Genomic DNA, 17,565 nt, shown 5'->3' with positions numbered 1-17,565 from the left:
AACGGGTGTGCATGCTGACTGCAGTCATTTCTTTTTCTTTCCTGACCTGTTTAACCTGCAGCCCGTGGCTCCAGATCCTCTCCAGCAGGTCACAGAGACTTGCAATCAGGGTGTTTTCCTCAACACCGGTGATGCTGACCTCTCCGTGGCCCAACTCCACAGCCTCGCGCCCCATCTTCTCTACCAGCATACGTTTGGTCTGCAGAGAGACAACAATTCAAACCTAATATTTGCTTCTGAGCAGCCGAAAGAAATACCTTAAAAACAGACGATTCGTGTAGGTAGAAAATGCTTTATTTTGGGTTTTTGTTATGTTTTGAATATTGGTCATAACTCTAAATAACACTGCATTAACAGCATTTAAAGAGCGTTAAAGTAGCCAAAGAGAGCTTCATCCCAAACTTCAATCATAACTGAGTTTTATACGTGATGAGTTTTAATCTGTGAAACCAAAAACTGGTAATAGGCAAACCTTGTTTCTGCACTCCTTTAGCAATCCTTCAACAAATTTCCAGTTAGTCTGAGCGATGACAGACGGTGACAGGTTGGACAGTTTAGGCTGTCTGATGGTTGTGCCCAAGTTTCTGGCTTCCTGGATGTATTTCTGATGAAAGACAGAGGATTTAGTTAGCGAGTACAATAACGTGTGCTCATGTCACTACATCTACAACAAATAGCTCTGTGGTTAGACACAGAGCTGGTGTCGCTCTGTATGGGAATATTAAATCGAAACACGTCCTACAGTTTAAACTACAAGGATCAAGATAGGTCACAATTTTGAAGAAAATTGATAAAATGAAGCTGCATTTTAATTACGTCACTGCTTATCAGTTCCACCTCCTAAACCCACACCTGACACACACAAAAGTAACACTGATACTCAAACAAAGCTCAGCTGCTGTACGTGAGGAAAGCAGATAGAGGAAAAGACCACATGCGTGGACAGGTACTGCGCTCTACGGACAACCAACACATACCACGTCCACAGTCACCGACTTTAGACAGGGCTTGAAGGACTGCGAGAGCCAGTAGTAGTCAAGAAACAGCAGGAGCTGGAGCTCCGGAAACAAACACTCTACATGCTGTGAGTGTGAGGGCGTGAGTGTAAGGCAAGCAGAAAAAGAAAAGAAATGAAATGTGTGAGAACAGGTGTAAGAGCAGACATTGATGGGAAGAGCAAACAGACAAGAGATCATGCAAAATGACATCAAAGCTCAAGCAGTCCATCTGTGTGAAGGAGCTGATGAAAGAAAACACTGTGGGGGCGCTCTCACCTCTCTCTGGTCATTGTCTAAATAAAGGTGCTCAGCGTGCTGCTTCTGCCGATCCCTCCTCCTCCACTGAGCCGGAGCGCTCCTCTTGGCCCATCTGTAACACAGAAAAAGAAACAAATGTAAAACAGCCATCAAAGCCACACATCAAAGGTTTATTTCAAATATACACTAATCACAAGGGGACAGAGACAGTAGTGAGCTACAAATACTCACTTGTTGCTGGTGGGTCCAGTGGAGAGCACATCAGACTGCAGTCGGGGGAAGAAGCCCTGCTCGTAGCGCCCCTGGCCGATCTTCATGTCCAGCAGGTGGGGGTGCAGGGCAGTGTGGTCGATCTTTGAGACTCTCATCTCAATGGCTTTCTCTGTGGAGGTGTGTGAGGGGTACACAAGTCAGCAGAGGGATTATATCATCATGTTTCAAAGTCACCCTACTTTTACTGCTGAGATGTGTGCGTTTGATTAAATGTCTTCGTTCTATCTTACTCTTGAATTTAAAAGATGATCCGGTGAAGAATTTTACAAGTTATTCCAGCATCTAATACAAAAAAATCCTTTAGGATTGAAAAGATAAAAAAAAGAAAAAAGAAAAGAAAAACAGTCCCAATAAAATGATTTAATGGATATCCTGACTTCAAAATTCCAGGAACAACTGGAGTAAATAGAACAGGTTCATTGTTATACCAACCCTGTCAAGTTATGTTGTGAAATTCAGATAATGACTAAGAACTTTTCATTTCAAATTTAGAAACCAGATGACAGCAGAAAAGAAAAGAAAAAGCACCCACAGAACCAAGAGAAATGACAGAAAAAAGGCTCAGAGCAGATGTTTTGTTGTCTTCAAAAGAACCAGCCGAGTCATGCAGCTTTACACAGTGAGTTTTTTGATGCTTTATTAAAAACACCCCCCCACACACATGGGCTGTGTGAGGAAAAGCTCCCACGAGGTTAGAGAAACAGAGAGAAAAATAATACTACTTCCTGTTGTCCATCAAATGGCAATAAAAAAAAAAACAAAAGCCAAAAAAAAACAGGGGGTGTGAGATATTTGAAGCTGCAAAAGCGCAGCATGAAAACGGTGGAAAAACACCGGCTGGGTGAAGTTGGAATTCACATAAATGTAATTTCCTGTATAGGACTCATCATCAACCCTTTACCTGTATGTGTTACATTATAGCTGCAGGAAAGGCTTTGTTAACCCTTTGAGATATACTTTGAGTAATTTGACCCGATTTAAAATTAAAATGAGGAAAAGAGACTGTCTTTTATTTACTGACAAAAATGACTTTCGATTATGTATTGGAGCCTGCTTCGAGTCCTTTTGAATTAAATTTGGCCATCACTGATGTCCAGTGATGGCAAAACAGACGTAAATCATGACATTAAACCTCATAATAAGCTTCCTAAGTTACTCAGTAAGGGCTAATTCTTGCACAAATATCTCAAAAGGGTTAGAAAACTTTTTCCTGCAACTATATCAGTAACAATAACAGATCACCAAGCTTTGGAAAAACTGTCACGTGTGCAATGCAGTGAGGATCTCATAGAGGAATTTTTTATTTTACAGTAATATGTGAAAAGTTCATGGTAACCTTTGCTTCATCTCTTATTCACCCCCTTTCTCTTTTCACATTCTCCAGACTCAGCAGAATGAGCAAGAGCATCCGTCCATGCTTTTAAAAGCTTTCCTGCATAAACCACTGCCAGTGTGACTTATTCCAAATACAAGGTTAAAGGAAGTCTATACTTCCTCTATGAGCCAACCTAACTTAACACATTGCACACATAATTGAAAGAACCACCACCCTAGATTGGTTGAGATAAAGAGAACAAATATTACGAAATTCGGTCTCGGCCTTCTCCGGCTCAATGACATGAGGTCCAGGAGCGATAAAGTCAGCTTTTTCGAGACGCTTTTTTAACAGGGTGTCTGCAAGCAAGACAGCAACAACCAGTCAGGTAACTAAAGACAGCAAACCTCCAGAGGTCTGTCAGATTCGTACATGACTACACTGCAGATTATTGAGTTCTGCAGTTTTAAATGCTTCTTTAATTACAATCACAAACATTCAGAGGTTCATTTCTTTTAATAGTTTTAAATTAAAGACACTCCAGTGAAGCTGTTCATTCTCAATGAATAACCTGCAACTTTATTAAGTGCAAACCTATCAAGAGTTTTCTCAGAATGAGAGGAGTTAAGAGAGCCAAATTAAAACATTTGGAGCTTTGAAAACAATCCCACCATATAGACTAATGTTCCTCCTTTTCCTCCTCACCTGCTTCTTCGATGTTTGTGCACTTCTGATACATAGAAGTACGCAGCGTGGGCGTGCGCACGTTCAGCATGCGGATCTTATCCACGCGAGCATCAAACACCCTCAGCGTATGCTCCTTCTCCTCGTCATCGTGACAGAGGATCTTACTGTCGATGAAGGACGCAAACATCTGCGTCTCCAAGAAACGTGACAGGAAGGGCAGGTAGGGTTCTGGTTGGTCAGACAGGAAGGAGGCCTGCACACAGACACACAAGTACAAGATATAAAGATTACATATATATTATGCTAAATCATTACTATGCTTTGCTAACAAAGCAGCTTTACCTTGTCAAAGTTCTGCATCTGGTCTCGATTGGTGAACCAGGACTCTTTGTCATGACTCGGCTGGATGACAAACACCTCATAGTCTGCAAACATCTGGGTGAATCGGTTAGCGAAGACCTCGCGCACCTGGATGTTGAGCTGGTGCATTTTCAACTCTTCCTCGTCACACTGAACACGCCCATCCTTGTTGCTGCTGGCATCCTCTCTGACCTCCAGCTGATGTGCATAAACATTAAGAAACATTGTTGTAAATGCTGGTTTTGACCGATTACAATACAAAAGAACACAAAGTAAGAAGGGTCCGAAAAAAAGGAAAACGCTCATTCAATGAAGAAAAGAAGCAGAAGCACATCTATTTTTCACGTCACCTCTTGTGACTTTTATCACATTTATAGTGATGAAGAAGTAGGGTCATGGGAAAGATAGCCAAGGACATGAGTCTTGATTTATGACCTCATTTTAACTGAACATGTCAGCATGTCAGCTGGACAGATGCCAGCGCCAGGCAGCTAAAATAACAGAGCAGGGCTGCCACTGTGCAGGAAAATATCCACTGACGTGACCTGGAACGCCATTTAATCAGGGCCTTGTTTCTTTAATAGGAATTCAGCCTGCCTTTAGATAGGAATAATTATAAGTAAGGTCAGACCTTGATGATGCGCAAATCCATTCAAGGAAAGCTAATGTTGCCCACAACAGCATAAGCTGCTTACGCTGTACAGAGGCCTTCTCGAAGCATCCATTGAATTCATCCGTCAGTCTTTAGACTGAGTGCCTCTTATTCATGTACCGCAAAGCTGAAAAATAGTCACACGACTCAGAAATGAGTTGGTGTATTTAAAAGGAAGAGAAAATATTTTAAAAAGCAAACCACCTCCTTTTGTGTACTGACAAAACATGTATGTTTGTGGTGTAAGAGGGCGCCACCTTATGTTTGCTGTCCCTTACTGCAACGATGCTGCTAATAACTGATGGTTATAGATGCACTTTAACTCAGATTTCACTCATCAATATAAATTCTAAGAGTTAATTACCTACTTATAGAAATATATTAATTCCAGAAGAAAATGTACTTTTACTGCAATGATTTTTCTACCAAGAATGGGACCATTAAATATTTTAAGCTGAGCTCCTGTCCTAAAAATTAAAACTTTTCAAATGAATTTCCAGTTGTCAATAAATTCATTAATATAAATATATTCGTAGACCTGGTGCCCAATCTATAGTTCCTATTTTTACTTACTTAAATGATCAGTCTTGGTGATGTAACTAAGCCCAGTGAGTCACACGTGGTTATTTTTGCAGCCCGTTTTAATTAACGACATTACATCATTTCTCACCTTGTCTAAGCTGACACCTGTCCGCTTGACCAGAGCCTGCAGTCTGGCAATTGTCTCATTCTCTCTCAGCAGGTAGGAGTTGAGGGGTGAGGCCAGATTGCCGTTACGCTTGTCAGAGACCATATCAGCTGCTCGGAAGCCCCGGTACTTGGCCTGGCTGTCGCTGGAGTAAACGTTTCCCTCTGGAGACACGCCGAAGGACATGAGCACCTCGGAGATCTCCTGAATGAACTCGAGTTTGTTGGGAAACTGTGGCAACTCCTCTGGCAGTTCAATGAAGTGATTATCAATGTCCACAAAACACAAGTTTGCCTGGAATAAGAGAAATAGCAGAGTAATAATTATATTAAATTTAACAAAGCTTTACAGACAGTTATAGTATTGTAATATTATAGATCCTGTTTTTATAATTTTCATTCAGTTGGACAGCCCAGCCCCCTGAATTAAAAAGGTCACTGATGACTGAAAATAAAGCTGACACGATCAAAAGAGCAATAACTGACTCTGAAATACTCTGCTATACTTAGTACACTGTGTAGGTTATACGAAGAAAAGGTCTAGTTCAATTCAGTTCATTTCCAATTCAGGGTCGCGGTGGGGAGGAACTTATCCTAGCTGCCATAGGGCACGAGTGGGTTACACCCTGAACAAGTCACCAGTCTCTCGCAAGGCCCTGACCCAGAATCTGGTTGTTTACAAGATATTAATCATCAGTGAAAGGGATGATCATCATTCAGCCATCCCACAGCCCAGTCACGAACGGCTCTACTTCACCTAGACCAACTGAAGACCCACACTGCTATGACATTAGTGCGTCTATGCTTTGCACCAAACACTAACTTTTATGTTTTCTCATACTGAGCAGCATTATTATTGCAACAACACATCATCACACCAACAGAGCATAAGGCTGAAATGAAATAAAAAATATCAAGCAGCAAAGCACAAATCAAATCAGTGCAGAAGCTGCAACACAGTTTGTGAGATAAGAACAAATAAAACCATGAAATTAAAGATTTGGTTTCTGGAGCGGTAACACAGTCAAATATTAGACATGACGAAGGTTTACACTCAGTAACTAAGACACTGCTCTCTGAATGTACCTCCTGTGGCAGCTCTAGCTTGGTGCGGTCATCCTGCCCATTGGAGTGGAGGCCCATTAGATACGGCACAGGAGCATCGAGGAAATGGAGAAGGGAGGCGGGCAGGATGGGAACGTACACATGCTGCCACTGGAAGGGGAACATTAAGGCTGTGATGCTCTCTGCCACCGTCATCAGCCTCTGGTAATCTGTTACACACAAACAGACAAAAGATAAAGATGGGTGTTTTTTTTAGCAAATACAGCTCTGACATCAGGTTCATCGTCTGATCTGATAACCGATCAAATCTTTAAAATCTTGGTTGATCGTTGTCGTTTCCCCCATTAGGAAATTTACCAAATGCTGATGCTTTTATGCATTTACTAAACAAAATATATTGCACAACACTTCCCCCATATCTGAAACCTAAACAATACTCGAGCCAGTAAACAGCGTATGACAGAGGTTACGCAACATGAATGTTATTTTAATAGGATTACATTGTTATTGCCTTGTCTTCTGTTTGCTCTCAGAGTTTGAAATCCATCAGCTGCACCACATGACGAGACAGCTAATCCTGCTATGTTTGCAGTAGCAGTGTTATATATGACCTTTCATCTGCTTGATCACTTATTGGCTGGGGTCAAAAGGTAAAACATGGCTGATGGTGGCAGTTTGAGGGCAGATTCAGTATCGACGGCACATGTGAGTGACCTAACTGGAGTGTTTGTACTTTGTTACAAAACTCTTTTGTTATTCTCTGTTCTGTACTTACAGGAATGAGCTGGATTGATTACCAACCTTTAAGGAATTAGCTGTTATGACACACAGAATGTGGATCCTGTCTACCTTTATGGAGCAAACTCGCTGTACCAGAATGACAGGGAATGACTTCTGAAGAGCACAGTTGATGTATCCTGAGCAGCCCTGGGTGCTTTATTATCAACTGAGACCTGAATCACTTTAAGTATGGTATTTGTTCCTTGTTGCAATGCCACTCTAAATGACAGCCTATTACACACAGCATTTTTAAGGCACCAAACTAGAGATAAACTGGCATATTTCTCTTGCCTGATCACACATTAAGTTTTGGTTCCTTCCTACTCCACTGGAGGGCCTTTTGTGGCGTCTTTTGGAGGATCCAGACTCTGAAGTGTGACACAGCTTGCCAGCTGGCACTCTGGCCAACATTAAATTCCTTTATCATGACTCCACACAGCAGTACTCCTCCGAGTTCAGGCTTTTGCACTTGAGCCAACTGGTATACATGTAAATATATGTCCAGTCCTTCTCATCTGCATTCCTCTTCTATCCCGCTGACACCTACTGCAGATTCGGGAGCAGCTCTGCCTCCCCTGGTATGGTGCCAAAATAAATACCTTTCCTTCATTTGGTCATGTGCTGGTCCATGAGAAGAGACTCTCACCCCAGCCTGGGCCTCTCCCTCATCCCTCTTCTCAGCAGGCTTCCTCTCCCAGGATGGGGACATGAATACTAACATCACCCATCTCCTTCTTAAACTAGGCCACTGACAAGAAACCACTTGAACAAAGGGTCAAGCATTGTCGCTTACACCTAAAGCTGCATGACCTCATCAGTTTAGAATTAGCCACACTGAGCAGTGGTAGAAGCTGTGGCGGAAGAGTTCGCCTAGTGAGGGTAAATTATGAAGTACAGCAGGTTTAAAATATACACGACATAGAAGTGAAACTCAGCACTGTTCTGATCGAACAACTTCCTGCAGCAGTCTCAGATTGTGTCACTAACAGAGGGCACTTGCTAGTTTTGAGCCATTACTATATTAGCAGTGATTAACAGGGAATAAACAAGATAAAACACTCTGTGCTTTCTCTGCAGATGTAGATTCGTTTAGAATAAGGAAGAACCTTTGTGACATTTTGGGCTGACACAGATCCTAAAGATATCATTTGCTGCAGATTTTATTTTGTTCTATGGAAACAAATTCAAAAAAACTCTTTTGATGTCTTTTGGGTCTCCATACCACCTTTAAATATTTAGCTAATGTCACACAACAGATAACATCGGTCACTCATTTTGGTAAATGTCATTTTATTTGCCAGTAGGCACAGATCAGTCAGGAGTGATGATATGAACCAGTTGATCTTCAAGCCTGACTACAGTTGTGGTCATGGGCACAAAATACCATGACATTCATGGGCATGAATGTCAAGGTATTTTAGACTTATGATTTCTTTTCCCAGGGTGGAGTGATTGTACAGCATACACGTTTAACTACTTTAAAAAAATAAACTGGGTGCACACGTTTGAATTTATTTGGATTATAATTTTTTTTTTTTTTATTCCCACAGGGTCAAACATACTTAATATTAAATGCAAACTGCACTTCAACCAGGCGCTCTTGGTAGCTATAAAGAAGAATACTGGGTGGATATTTAACCGGTCTTCTTGGCAGAATTGGTAGAGTTCCTGGCACAGAGTCAACTGACGATCCTGGAATCTGCAGTTGTTTAGAAATGGCTCCAAGAGATTTTCCCAATGTGTAAATCTACATTTCTCTTAGATCTTCACCAATTTCCTTGGACTTTCTCATTGTTCTGAGTATTGCTTAATCTGATGAGTTCTGTCAAACAAGTCTGTTGCTGGCACAGAGAAAATATATTGTAACGACTAACAAGAAGTTAATAGACCTTGGTCTTGTCAAGTTTAAAAGCATTTTAGAACCTCGTGCACCATTTATTAAAAGATTAAGGTGAATACAAGTATACCTTTGAACCTGTATTCATAATCTTGACCCTTTAGACTGTAGATTAGATAAAATCCAAAATAAATTAAAACAATGAATACTGTACAATCATTCCACCCTAGAAAAAGAACAGTTCAAAGAAATCAGTAAAAGCTCACAGTACCACGACATTCGCCCAAATTTATGTAAACTTCTGACCACAACTGTATAAGAGAGAGATCCTAGATCAGATGCTCAGTTTTTACTATGAATAGCCTAGGACACTAAATATTTTAAGTATAAACCGATATAATTTTCTTGATTTAAGTGACTCGGTCCCCTCACAACAACAAAGACTACAAGATTTTTCATGGAAAAAACTATGAAAACTATGATACACTGGAAAGCTGGCATTGTTTAATGATTATTTGTGTGTTGCTAAAAGCCCAGCGTGATTATGTATGATAGTGCGGCAGCCTTAAAACACAGAACGTGCAGACAGGGGCGCAGCGTTGTTTTTAAACTTGATTTGTTAAATAGTAAATGGACTGATGCTTTCTCTCACTGAGCACTCAAAGCACTTTCTTATTGCAAGTCACATTCACACAAACATTCATGCAGTGCTTTACTCTATGCTTCAAGGACACTTCAACATAATGACTGGAGGAACTCTGAGCTGGACTCTACAACCTTCATGATTTAATCTACCTCAGACCTGTGCATTTCTCCTTCACACCCTTTTGTCCCTCTGACTTCACCTTCACATTCGACTTCAATAATCTTATGTCAGAAAATGACCATAAAAAGTGGCATCTTAATTGTAGTAACAACACACATAGTAGTGTTAGTGTCTGGGAAGGACAGGAAGGAACAGATTGTATTTGAACATCTTGTCCTCTACAGCTTTGTGGAAAAGATGCTATCTACGCTGTTTTTTTCCTTTAATCAGAATTTCAGTGTTATTTTTAGCACATGCCACACATTGTCGTCTCCTTATTTGCAGAGCATCCCCCGCCTCGGTGTGTGGTGTCCCTTCGTAAAAATCCCTCAGCTCTTCCTCAGTGGCAGATTGCCAAGGCTTAACTCTCCACAACACCCTTCACATGTTCTGCAGTGATGAGCCTTATGGGGGTGAAAAGAGGCATGATGTCACTTCCAACCAATAATAATCATCCTGCATCACTTCTCTCCTCCCTGTCTCCGGGTTGCCTAGCAACACCACAGCTTTCCCCATTAAGAGCTTCTCCCTCCTGTGGGCCCTGCAGTTTTGTAAACCATTTGCTTTCGCTTGCAATTGTAATGAATCCCATCAGAACATCAGATCCATCCTTAAGGGATCGCCAAGTTTCTCTGTGCACACGCACGCACTTTCTCTCAATGGTGAACACTGAACAAAAACTACAGCTTTCTAGCTAACAGATCCTATAAAATTAGGTAATTGAATGTGAGATGATCATTGTGGACTCGAAACTGATTTGTATTACTACTGAACATTGCTGAAGTAGTTTTTTTAAATTCCTCAGTTGAGCATTGTTTTTCTCAATTGAGCATTTTTCCCAAGGACACAGGATACATAGACTAAGGAAGGTTATCCTGCACGAGATGGTATAATATGCTTAAAACAATTGTTTCAAACACCAGATTCCTCTGAGCAAGGCTTCCAAAACCTTGGAAATTTCTCTCTCAAACAATCCCCTCTTCCCTTCATTTCTGACAACATTTCTTACACCTGTAATGTCAATAGCAAGGTACTATGCTGCCTACCAGGGAATTCAGAACATTTTTCTAATAACTTTATCTGTATGGCAGCCAGCTGTTTATAGTAGAAACACATCTGATTTCTGATATGGACAATATGTTGTGAAAATGAGTTCTGACCAAGATTAACATAGGCCGTATTATTATTATTAGACCATATAATGTTTTACATTTTCTTCCTGTAACTAATAATAACGACACGGTGAGACTAAATATGACTGAAAAGACTAGAATGAATACACAGTGTAACATCATTTTTGTGTGATTAGCAATCTAAGTATTCCGTTTCCTTTGTTTCCTTCAAGCTCCCCAGATAATACCTAGTCTCATGGGATGACAGGGACATGTCCCCCAGCTCCAGAGAGATCTCTTGAGACACGACTTTACTAACAGGATCACATGACCTCACCACCCGCAGAGAAGCAGATGTTTCATATCATTTACAATTAGTTTGTCCTTTCAGCTATTTAGAAAACATGTCCAATTTTAATGAACTGTACGAACTAATGTTAAATTCAAGCCTGACTACAGTATATTTGCATATATATTTGACACTTATGCACGTGGATGATGAACATGTGTTTAGGCCAGCAGACCAGCTACTTACGCTGTGAGTAGAGCAGTATCTGCATCTCTAGCAGGGCACACGTGAACAGCTGAAGAACGTTCTCCACCCCCAGCAAGTTAAACATTTCACCGATGGCAAAGTCAAAGAGAGGCAGCTCTGATGTGCTTGGCCTCTGGCACACCACAGGCCCGTAGACGCCTGAGAACTTGAGGGATCGCCCAGAAGGTGGCAAGGGAACCTCGTAGAGGATGTTGTAGATGTAGCTCTCTAGGGGAAGGGGTGGGGGTTGTGGGGAAGAGACGGCCTGATGAAGCTGCTGCAGCACTTTGCTGCAGGCCTGAGCGAAGGCCATGGGTGTTATCAGGCAGATGCACTTTGACACGTATAGCGTGTCGCGGCTTATGTCGTACGAGTTAAAACGCTGCAAACGAGAGATGGCGGGCGCGGCGTGGAGCATGGGACGAGAGGGGGTGTGTTGGCGTCTCTGGTCCTCGGGTCCTTGTGGGGAGGTGGGAGTGTGCAAGATATCATACTGCTCTGCGTTGTGCATGTGGTAAAGAGTCTGCATGGCACTGCAGATCTGCTTACTGGTCACCTCCTCGAAGAAGGTGAGGGCAAAGCCATAGGTCCGAGAGCCATCCTCTCTGGTGATGATAAAAGAGTGGAACTGAGGCTCCCGAGAGTCCATCTGCGTCCTGAACGCCAGACCCTTTGGCATACAGAGCTGCAAAAAGGATATACAGGAGAGGATTCAGAGAGCTGAACAAAGACAAAGGGCTCATCATGGAGATGAAACTGTAGCTGGATAGATTCAAATTATTTCCTGCAGATCAAACAGGCATGATATAATGTTTTCATTTCCGAGCTTTAGAGACTGTGGTAGGATCGCTTTCCTCCTCCCGTTGCGTGTCTTTAATTCAAATTAATAATCTCCTGAATCACAGACACAACAGCAAAAATTATTTAAAAGTTAAAACAAAATTACTATCTTTATATCACTGAAACAGTTCACTGCATTCAAAAAATACTTATACATGCTTTATATGGAGAATTGTTGATTTGCTTCTTAACAGATCTATCTTATTCTTAAGGCCTATCAGGATTTTTCCAAGGTCAAAAACCATAGGGGTGCAAGTGATTTGATCATCGCATCAATTTTTCACTGACAGTTCATCACTAGCAGTTATTCCACGCTATGTTTACCTAAACCCTCAATGTTTTTACCACCCTGTCATATGCCAGCTACATCCTTTACTCCCATTAGAGGTCCCTTAAATCGATCAGTTGAGAAAAACTTTGACCTGGGATCAGCCCACTTCATGTAGACGCAGGCTATTTTGTCTGTTTCCTCTCTGAATGACTTTTTAATGTCTCCCACACAGCTGCTTGTCCCTTCCTGTGTGGATGCCCTATAAGAGTATGTGTTACCTAACAGAAATCTCTCTCTTGTTTGTTATTTATGGCCATTTCTATTTTTTCAATATTATATCCAAGTGAAATATTTTTATCGCAGGCCTTTGGTAGAAAGCCAAAAAAAATGTTTAAAATGTAAGGGTTCTTAAGTTGTATCAGCATCATACCATACCATGCCCACTGCATCCTGGTCAAAAGGATTCCACTCGACATTGTCTGGATAATGTGCTAGGACTTTGGATTTAAAGGTTCTCCGCAGTGGACTCTGCTCAAAATTCTCACCTGAAAGTCAAACAAACAGAGAGTGCAGAAAAAAATAAAAGGAAAAAAAAACAGGAGACAAACAGTTAAGAAACCAGATTTCCAGATGCAGACCCAAGAGCAGAACAGTCGGCTTAAAAATGTCAGCTGCAGCTCCAGAGGAAAGAGCACATTAGCATATTTGTCTTGAGAGGAAAATTGTATTGCATCAAATAAAGCTGCCAGCCTCCTGCTGTAGAAGGTAAACAGGAAAATACACTCAAACAGCAGCATTCGATAATTCAAATTAGATCGTAAAAAAATAATGAAATATAGCCAACTTTAACATATCTCGATGCTTCCTGACAGCTTTATTGGCAATACAGAGGGACACGGAAAATAATCAGTCATAGAAGCGCAAATTGAGTTGATTCAAACCCAGAACTAAGCAGAAGTGATGCACATACCAAGGCAGTACTGAAAAGTCATTCAGAGCGTAGGGGGAGAGTAAACACTGACCAAGCAATGGCAGTGCAGGCAGCACTGAATTTGTGTGTGTGTGAGAGAAACAGAAGCAGTGATTGTCAAACATCAGCTCGTTGTTCAGCTGCTGCTGAAGGAGGTGAGGGAGACGGAGGAGGGGGAGAAGAGAAATCAAGAGTGTGCAAAACAGAAAAGACGTGTCCCCACACCTGTACAGAAAACAACTGAAAACAGCTATGCAGCAACAAAAGAGGGCTGCCGAGAAAATAAAGTGTGCCGGGTTTAAAGGGTTTAAGGGTTAAAGCTGAACTTAAGTTAGCAGGAAGAGAAGTGTGTGTGGTGGGAAGGTTACCTTCATTTCCCCTTGCCAGTTTTCCTCTGGCCCCATCTCTGAATTTAGTAGCTTCTATATACTGGCATAAAGCTACACAACAAATAAAAAAAAAATAGAATTAAAAGCCTGCTTCTTAATGGGTAGCGCATCACTTCTTATGTTGTGTTAGCAGATCACGCAGCTGAGAACAAGCTGCACACTCGGAGGACATTATCGCGTCTGGGGACAGGTGGGTATGTTAATTCAAGCCAACTGGTGGGGATATGACACTAGGATGCTGTGTTTCGCTGTGTCTTTACGGGATCATGCAAATCCATACTGCTGCAACAACAGGGATCCACAACAACCAAGTTAGCAGCAGCACTCTCAGCCAAACACTACCCTTAACTAACATGCACACACTGACAAAGTTAGTCTACTACTGTCTAACTGTTGAAATCTTTACCAAGTACATCCATGTCTGGTTTCCCAGACATAGATTATTAAAGGCCTCCGCTTAAAAAAAAATAAAGTGGGCTAGGGTTAATCCATGTCTGGGAAACTGAGCCATACAGTATTAAACTTTTATTCATGAGTACTCTCAGCAGAAAGGTGTAGCATTTTTCTTTTTTTCCACAAATGTAAGAATAAGGCTGTCAATTACTAACAATTAAAAAATGTAGCAAGTGTTATCTCTGTGGCCGGATACAAAGAATAAATAACCACAATAATGAGTCACAGCTTTGAAGTGGGTGAAACATTCATCATTAGCATTACACAGTCCACATACATTGCACTCAGTACTCACCGAGCACAGTGAATGTGGATTAATACAAACCTCCAAATACTTCCTAACAAAGACCCTCTGAAGTCCTTTTGGAAATTATTTCCATATGTGTGATCCGCTCTAAAACATATTCAATTTCATGCAGGAAAACATGTCATGGTTTGGCAAAATGCGCCGATGTTTAGATGCTATCAGCAAAGAGTCATGGGTTAGATTACAATGAATGAGCGCCCTTGTTTTGCAGCTCCGCAGCTCAGTTTAGATTTTTATATTTTACACGCACACAAAAAAAAAAAAGACCCTCTGCAGTCCTTCCAGCCAGTTATCATTTCTGTCTTTCTCATGCATTGCATTGAATAAACATCAATGAGAGCAAATTTGAGCAGCATGTCAAACCCAAAACATGCCACTGACTGTTTTCTAGCGACATCACCTTCAAAATAAAGCTTTTTTCAGGCTACTGTGACCTGTGAGATCCATGAAAATCAGTTTACACAGCTTTTATAAAATGACTCAGTAATGACACGTGCACACAGACAAGAAACGATCGCTTTCTCAAGTCTGGAGGATTGCATTAATTCGCTCTGTTGCACTTTGCACTTTGCACTTGCAACTTTTTGAAAATGATGGATTAAAGTTATATCAATAGGAAACATCAGATGGCAAAAGTATCCGCTGGATTCAAAAGTCTCATCCTTTTTAAATCGGACATTAATAAAAGTGTTGACTGACGCGACAAACAGGTTCACATTAGAGTCCTCAGTACAGACACACAGATCCTGGCAAGGGAATAAAAGTCTTACGGATTAAGTGCTTTAATCTCTTGGTTACTTTCATATCCAAACAGCCCACGAGGAAGAAACTAGGCCAGGAACACATCTCAGACTACAAAAACCCCAGCAACTGAAGGCAGTAAGATTATTAATTAAAAATAATTACATATGGTGATAATTCATAACAACCTTATGTAAAGCACTTAGGTGTCATTTGATTTTCCTTAAGCAAATGTAAAATGCAGCACAACTGATGCAAAATGGCATCTGCTACTCATGAGGATGTAATGTAGGTCAAACTCAACGACAGAACGCAGACACAGACATGGAGCACGAGGAATTCAAGCTGATTGTTAACCCGTTCAGTAGTACAACAAACATCTGGAAGCATCTGGCTGTGCAGCAAATAAGAGATGGCATGTTCTTTTAATTTAAATAACAAAATCAACTTAAAAACAAACACCTGGCTCTTAAGCTACTACAGAAAAGTTTGTTGATTGTGAAACTCATGAGCACAGATGAGCAACGCCTTATAGGAAGCCACAACAAAACACTGCAGAGGTGTGTAAAATAAAGCAGGCATAACAGTCTTTCCCAAAGAAAACACATATGAGGGTCTAACGTTTCATTTGCAAAAACATGCAAAGCTTTTACTAAATAAAGGTGGCTTTGAATGGAGAGTAATGTTACTCAGATTAAATTCCAAGAAGTAAAAGTTAACCCTGTGAGTTCTAAGTTATCCCTACTTTTGACTCTAAAAGGGGCGTCCACACAGCAAGCGATGCACTCATTGCTCATCACTTTGTCATTGATGATCAGTCATTAGTGCACATTCTAGGCTCCAGTTGCCTAGGTAACCCTCAAATGTAATTACCACCCTGTCGTAAGTCAATATGCAGTATCCTGCACTTTCACTAGTAGAACTTGAACTTCTCACATCGAATTTGATTAAACTTTAGTTCAGGTCCCGCTAGGGATGGGTATTGATAAGATTTTCACGATTCCGATTCCGTTTTCGATTCTGTTTAACGATTCGATTCTTTATCGATTCTCTTATCGATTATCTTTTTTTAAAAAAAAGGAGAACACTAAGGTCAATTAGCTTAGATCTTTGTTTTATATCTTCTCTTTGAACAAGATAGAAATTTAGGAGTAACATGGCCTTACAAACCCAACAGTGAGATCTTAACAGATCCAACCTACGGCTCTTCAATGGGGTGTCACAGGGTCCCCAGGAAAAAAAATTGTGAATGTAAAATAATAAAATAAATATTCTTCTGTAGCAATTACACAAGAATATCCAATAATGTCCCTGCCTACAATTAAACACATTCACTTACCGAAAATCGGGGGCATCTGCTGTGGCAAATGGGTGCAAGCCTTTTACCACAAACTTAGTCACTGCTCGGTGACGTTCGTCTATCCTGGCCTGAAAGGAGACGCTACCGGTAGACTGCAGCGAGAACTGCCAGCATCTGAGCCAGACTCTGTCTGTCTCATCATGGTCACCTAAATGCACAGTAATGGCAGGTTTTGTAATGAGGCAGATCGCGCTAACATAATATGCACTGTTAGTTGATTATTTACCTGCCGTATTAACGGGAGAGGACGCGCAAACGTTACCGATGCTGCTGGGTTGAGATTCACGAGTCCGGAGCGGAATTAAAAACACGACATTTATTTAAGGTTATCGCGCGTTTTGTGAGCAAATGCTTTTGCATATTCGTAGTGTTTCCTCCCTTAAATGATATATCTACTTTGCAAGTATTGCAAGTTGCCCTGTTGTCATCCGTTCCCGTAAAGTATAACCAAACTTTTTAGCGTTTGAGCCGCCATGTTTCCTGCCAGGTAAATGACGCTCCGCAACGTGGTGACGTCATTCGGGGCGACTGGAATCGATAAGGGAATCGTTTGCAAAAATGGCAAACAATTCCAAGGAATTGAAACAGTGGGAACCGGTTCTCAACAAGAACCGGTTTTCGATACCCATCCCTAGGTCCCACCCATTTCCCTTCACTTTCACTTGAAGTCGTAGAACGTCACTGACTTCCTGTTGTCTTTGGTTGGCACATCACTGCTAGTCGTTTCCTGTGTGGATGCCCCTTGACTATATGCTCTCAGAACATGTACATTTTTAATTGTTTTCCCAAATTCAAGTCAATCCAAGTTTGTTGCTTTTCTCCAAAACTCTGGGTGAGGGTTGAGCTCATCACTTGTCATGACCTAGATGT

At 41.2% G+C, this 17,565-nt stretch overlaps 1 protein-coding gene across 5 annotated transcripts in view; it reads right to left on the bottom strand.

Moving 5' to 3' along the window:
- Positions 1 to 17,565, bottom strand: part of dennd5a (DENN/MADD domain containing 5A) — a 34,925-nt gene that overhangs the window by 11,043 nt on the left and 6,317 nt on the right. The window contains exons 2-14 of one of the 5 annotated variants that reach the window (XM_087839339.1): positions 13,814 to 13,885; positions 12,911 to 13,020; positions 11,365 to 12,049; positions 6,317 to 6,504; positions 5,214 to 5,525; positions 3,874 to 4,089; positions 3,550 to 3,784; positions 3,114 to 3,203; positions 1,488 to 1,638; positions 1,275 to 1,368; positions 978 to 1,082; positions 473 to 604; positions 47 to 199 (exon numbers count right to left, since the gene is read on the bottom strand). In XM_087839339.1, coding sequence (XP_087695465.1) covers positions 47 to 199; positions 473 to 604; positions 978 to 1,082; positions 1,275 to 1,368; positions 1,488 to 1,638; positions 3,114 to 3,203; positions 3,550 to 3,784; positions 3,874 to 4,089; positions 5,214 to 5,525; positions 6,317 to 6,504; positions 11,365 to 12,049; positions 12,911 to 13,020; positions 13,814 to 13,885 — 2,543 coding nt within the window. The remainder of the gene's footprint in view (positions 1 to 46; positions 200 to 472; positions 605 to 977; positions 1,083 to 1,274; positions 1,369 to 1,487; positions 1,639 to 3,113; positions 3,204 to 3,549; positions 3,785 to 3,873; positions 4,090 to 5,213; positions 5,526 to 6,316; positions 6,505 to 11,364; positions 12,050 to 12,910; positions 13,021 to 13,813; positions 13,886 to 17,565) is intronic. The other 4 variants (XM_087839343.1, XM_035911311.2, XM_006780175.3 and 1 more) reach the window with 4 other exon arrangements.

The sequence above is a fragment of the Neolamprologus brichardi genome, chromosome 1 (assembly GCF_056152115.1).
Source record: "Neolamprologus brichardi isolate AB-2024 chromosome 1, ASM5615211v1, whole genome shotgun sequence".
Lineage (NCBI taxonomy): Eukaryota > Metazoa > Chordata > Actinopteri > Cichliformes > Cichlidae > Neolamprologus > Neolamprologus brichardi.
The sequence above is the reverse complement of the archived record's forward strand: the minus strand, read 5'-3'. Positions and strand labels throughout refer to the sequence as shown.